This window comes from Asterias rubens, chromosome 12 (assembly GCF_902459465.1).
Source record: "Asterias rubens chromosome 12, eAstRub1.3, whole genome shotgun sequence".
NCBI lineage: Eukaryota > Metazoa > Echinodermata > Asteroidea > Forcipulatida > Asteriidae > Asterias > Asterias rubens.
The window spans coordinates 15,628,259-15,633,314 of NC_047073.1; the positions used below are offsets into that span (position 1 = coordinate 15,628,259).

General features: G+C 39.4%; 1 protein-coding gene across 4 annotated transcripts; it reads right to left on the reverse strand.

The window, feature by feature from the left end:
- Positions 1 to 5,056, reverse strand: LOC117297326. Of its 4 annotated transcripts, none has more exons than XM_033780300.1 (3): positions 4,291 to 5,056; positions 3,502 to 3,837; positions 1 to 1,478 (listed from the first exon to the last, which is right to left on the reverse strand). In XM_033780300.1, the coding sequence occupies exons 1-2, from the start codon at positions 4,826 to 4,828 to the stop codon at positions 3,542 to 3,544; spliced, it is 834 nt and encodes a 277-aa protein (XP_033636191.1). In that variant the 5' UTR covers positions 4,829 to 5,056; the 3' UTR covers positions 1 to 1,478; positions 3,502 to 3,541. The 4 variants fall into 4 exon arrangements, with proteins under 4 accessions (XP_033636191.1, XP_033636190.1, XP_033636189.1 ...); XM_033780299.1 differs by having other exon boundaries at positions 1 to 2,356; XM_033780298.1 differs by having other exon boundaries at positions 1 to 3,837.

Genomic DNA, 5,056 nt, shown 5'->3' on the forward strand with positions numbered 1-5,056 from the left:
TTCAATTTCTGAATTATTTTAATGACAACTTTGGATAAGGGCCAGGATTCAGATGCCGATTACCCTGGAGTAATTTATAACAATAATATTATTTCTTTAAAAACATTCAGATTAAATTATAAGCAAAATACTGTTTTGACAGCTCATTAAATATGAAACTAATAATCCATAATTTTTCATGATACATTTCAATTGAAAATCTATTTGAAAAGAAATTACATAATTCAATATCACCAATAATTCCACCGAGGAATTTTAGCCCTTACGGCTCTTCGGATTATCTGTCCGGCCAAAAAACTCATTAATAACAAAGAATTCACCTCTCTCAAGTTCCAATCATGAAACTTTGGCCCTTGAGGCTCTACTGAACTTTGTCCTCAGTCCATTTCTCTTCACCGAACATTTTTTTTTTTTTTTTTTTTTTTTTTTTTTTTTTTTTTGACCAATCAATTCTAACTCCTTTACTTTTCGCACAGAGACCTCGATAAGGCCAAGCGAGTTTCTATATCCCGCTTAATGTACCTGTTTTTGGCTTGTTGGGTTTTCCACCTACCATGCTGCATGATTAACTCTTCCGATATACCCTTATTGGCCAAATGAGTAGCGCCTCCAGAACGCATGCTATGTAAACCAAAAGACTGCGGACGCTCTATGCCAATTTGTTTCATTGCATCTAAAAAGATTTCCCTGCATCTGGTATAACTAAGAGGTTTGTGCTTTACCGGTTTGTAAGATTTTGTGCTCGAATGAAATGATAAGGCTGTAAATACATACACATCTTCGCCACATTGCATATCACATTGATGCATATATCTACGTAACATTGTTACTGGACAGTAAGTATTCTGTGTGCACGACAAAAAAGTAGTGTTGCCATCTCTAAAAATGTCCGTTTTAGAACGGGGAATAAAAATTCTCAACCCGGCTTGATTTTCTAATTCAGTGATGTGGCATGCTTTTAGTTGTGCCATCTCATCGTGTCTGAACAGAAGAGAAAACATTAACGTCACATAACAAGCCGTCCTTAATTGTATGAGACTACTTTCTTGATTAGCGAATTTATCAGCTATAGATCTCACATGATCAATTGTTAAAGGTTCCTTCTGCTCTGGGGGTTTATGCAGTGATTTTCTTTGGCTGATTACAATCTGTTTCAGTAGTGGAGAGTCTACTGGGTTTGACTCGATATTCAGGAGAGAATGAAGCCATTTAATTGCAGCGGAAATCGTAATTATTGAACTTTCAGATTGCGACAAATTACTCTTATCGATGATAAAAGCAGCAACAACAGTGTCTTGAACTGGGAATCGGAGAGGAATTTTATGAGCAACCAACCAAGCGAAAAAATCTCTGCATTTATAAAGATAACTGTTTAGAGTACTCTCTGCTTTGGCTAACAAAATATCCTGAAAAATTTGTTCCTTGAATGCGTCTATACTGTTGGGAAAGCTTGACCAAAAATCTTGACTGCGAATGACCTATACAGCAATTAAGAGAAAATTAATTAAGAATAAATAATCAACTCATGTAACTTAATCAAATCTCAGTACAATCAATATATATGGCACATACTGGACTAGTAAACGTATCTGAGCCCAAATAAGAATTCTTGTTATTCCCCAACTCTAAGATGTCTGAACCTTCAAGAGTTATCATTCCCGTAATCCATGTTCTGTAACAAGACCATAACAAAGGCCAAAAGGGGGAGGAGGGCCACCAGGGGAAAACAAGGGCTCCTCTGCCTTTACATAAGTACAAATGTCTTAGAACACTAGGGATCAAAAGTACAGGGGGCACTAACAAACAATTCTCTTTTGACCAATCCTGTGCTAAGGCATCTACGCCGGCTGTATTTGGATTCCAAAATCTGGAAAAGAAGCGGGACACTTTAGCATTATAATAACTTGCAAAACAGTCAACTGAGAAAGGACCCCATGTATCATTGATTATGCTGAAGAATTTGTCTGAAATCATCCAATCATCTAAATCGATCAATCTACTGACAAAGTCTGCTTTGTCATTCATGGTTCTTGGTATCCATTCTACTTCTAGACGCACATTGTTATTAATACAAATATTGAAAATATCAATTGCCAAACTATGTAAATCCACCTTCATGCTTCCTACTTCCACTATACGAGCTGCTGACTGACTATCTGTGAAGATTTTGAGTTGTGAATTGGATACTATTGGCAGGAATGATGAAATTGCAAATAATATTGTATCCAATTCTCGCCAAGTGGAACTTCTTTTTGCCTCAACTTCAGTCCAATTTTTGTGAGCTGTATGGATATCATTACATAATATAGCACCAGATCCCACTGCACTTGCATCCCCACATACTATCTTGTTCACTCTGGTGGAAACAAATAGATAACGCACATTTCTTTTTGAAGCATTACTCTTCCAAAATTCAATTTCTGACAAGCACAAATTATCAAGTTTGATAATATCGTCTTCATGATGAGCCTGTGATATTTTCACTTGGCAGTTCCTAGTGGATAGTCTAGTTAAATTACCAACAACAGGGCCCAGAGATATGATCTGGCCTACAAAAGAATGTAGCTTGCGAATTGTGACAACGTCTGCAGAAGTCAACTCATTGATAGTGCGCAGAATTTTATCAACGCGCCTCTGGGAAACTCGCAAAGTGCCCTCTACGGAGTCCCAATGCATGCCAAGCCAAACAATTTGGTTAACAGGATTCCAGCAAGATTTGTCCATGTTATAAACTAAACCAGATCTTATCAAATCAACTTTTACATGTTGGGAGATTTTACTTGCAATGTGAAAATCATTTGTGTTATTATCACATGAAGCAGGTACCACCACAAAACCATCATCTAAGTACAGGGCAATGAGAATGCCACACGATCTCCAGTGGGTCACGAGTGGTTTCATCATCTTGGTGAATAGTAATGGTGCGGAAGACAACCCAAATGGAAGAACAGTAAACTCAAAATATCTGCGAACATTGTTTATGATCCAAGAAAAACCCAAGTATTTCTGATAGTCGGAAGAGATATCAATGTGGTGATACCCTGATTTCAAATCAAATGAAAACAAGTAAGCATTCTTTGAAAGAAATTGAAGACCTACTTTCCAGTCATCTAATTTAAAATGCATCTTTGGGACATACTCATTTACGTTAATCAAATCCAAAATCAACCTTCTTTTACCAGATGCCTGATATGCAACAGAAAGGGGATTGACAACAAATGAAGGGTTTAATTTTTCTTCTATTCTACCAGAGCTTAATAACTCTGAAATTGTCTCCGTCACAAAGGAATCTTCCTTAATTGCCGACTTGTTATTTTTGAAAAACATGGATGGTGGTGATGTAATGAAAGGAATGCGGTAACCCTCATTGATAACAGACAAAACCATGGATGATGCCCCTATATGAAACCAAAATTGTGAGTGAGCTCGTAACCTGCCTTTCACATTGACTTTATCAGAAATTAAATTCTTAATACTGCTATCCTGATAATCACATCGTACCTCCAACACGTCAGCAAACTTATGTGACAGGCTTGCCACCTTAAGAGACGCTTGAGCCTGACGTTGATGGCGCTGCAATTGACTCTGCGGGCTTGAATGAGCCTGTGGGCGTGGTTCCCGCAATTGCTGGTAGGAAGTTGTACCCTGTTCGATGAAAGGCGGGAGCTTGCCATGGAACCGACACACCTCTGGAGTGGAAAGTGTTGTATCCAAGGGGAAGAGCCGTCTGAGCTCGGGATCGGACTCGGTGTGACAGTGGGGGGCCTGTTGCGTAGGGACACTCCCGGGCCCAGTGGCCAGGCATTCTGCAGCTGAAACACACATCATTTGGCATGCCTAAAATGTATAATGAGAAAAAATACAAACAGCGAGAAAAACTGGAACTTCATATAAGGAAAACACGAACAATATGGGTAACCAGCAGTGAACGACCTGAAAGAACTCACTGGTCACTACCGTAGCTTTATATATCCGAATGCTTTAATGCTTCGGTGAGTTTACATCAATTCTAGGCGTGGCTCCCTTGAACCATAACCAACACTTTGCATTGAACGGGGGGCACACTCCCATCATTGATGCTATCCCAACGAATGAAACTAAATTTTCATGCTCCTTCGCTTCGCTCATCCGCATGAAAAACAGTTTCATTCTAAGAACAGCCTCAATGATTACACTATACGACAAAATGATTCAATTTCTGAATTATTTTAATGACAACTTTGGATAAGGGCCAGGATTCAGATGCCCTTTGAAACAACCAAAGACAAAAGGGGGAATTTAACGTTTTACCTCGAAAAAGACTACGGTCACCAAAATTCTTGAAAACCACCCCATCTTGCTGTCGTCTATCCGAAGTCTTTTGTTTCTTTCTTCCTTCCAATTCTTTGAGAGCAGCGTCCTCAGCTATCTGCACCTTCTTCTGATCTTCGGAAGACTGGTCTCTCTTGCCGCCCTTCTCTAACTGTTGAATGGTGATCCAACCTGCTCTACTGCTATCAGCGATCTTGATCTTTTGCTTTCTATCCGCTAAAAGGTCCTCAGCCTCGTGAATAGCTTCGACGACCTTGTCTGTATCACCCTTCTGCAAAAAGGCGACTTTTATTTTATCTAGAATAATCTCTAGCTGTCCACAAAACAGCAATTGGGCAGAATTACCGGGCTTGGTCAACTCCTTCGCTTCCAATTTTATTTTGAGTTCCTTCACCGCTGTTTCATCTGTGATAGTGGAGTTAGCCAACTTGTCGAATTTCTTGTCGAAATAACTCTGAAACTTTTCAAACAAAAGCTCAGTGCTTAAAGCAGAACCGTGCTCCTCTGCATTAGCCATAACACTATCAGAACTTCATATAAGGAAAACACGAACAATATGGGTAACCAGCAGTGAACGACCTGAAAGAACTCACTGGTCACTACCGTAGCTTTATATATCCGAATGCTTTAATGCTTCGGTGAGTTTACATCAATTCTAGGCGTGGCTCCCTTGAACCATAACCAACACTTTGCATTGAACGGGGGGCACACTCCCATCATTGATGCTATCCCAACGAATGAAACT

Coding starts and splice junctions, on each gene's coding strand:
- LOC117297326 (XM_033780297.1), bottom strand. CDS start 3,674: ATGGCAAGCTCCCGCCTTTCATCGAACAGGGTACAACTTCCTACCAGC. Junction 2,357..3,501: donor AGTTTGCTGACGTGTTGGAG/GTACGATGTGAT, acceptor TGTTTCCACCAG/AGTGAACAAGATAGTATGTG.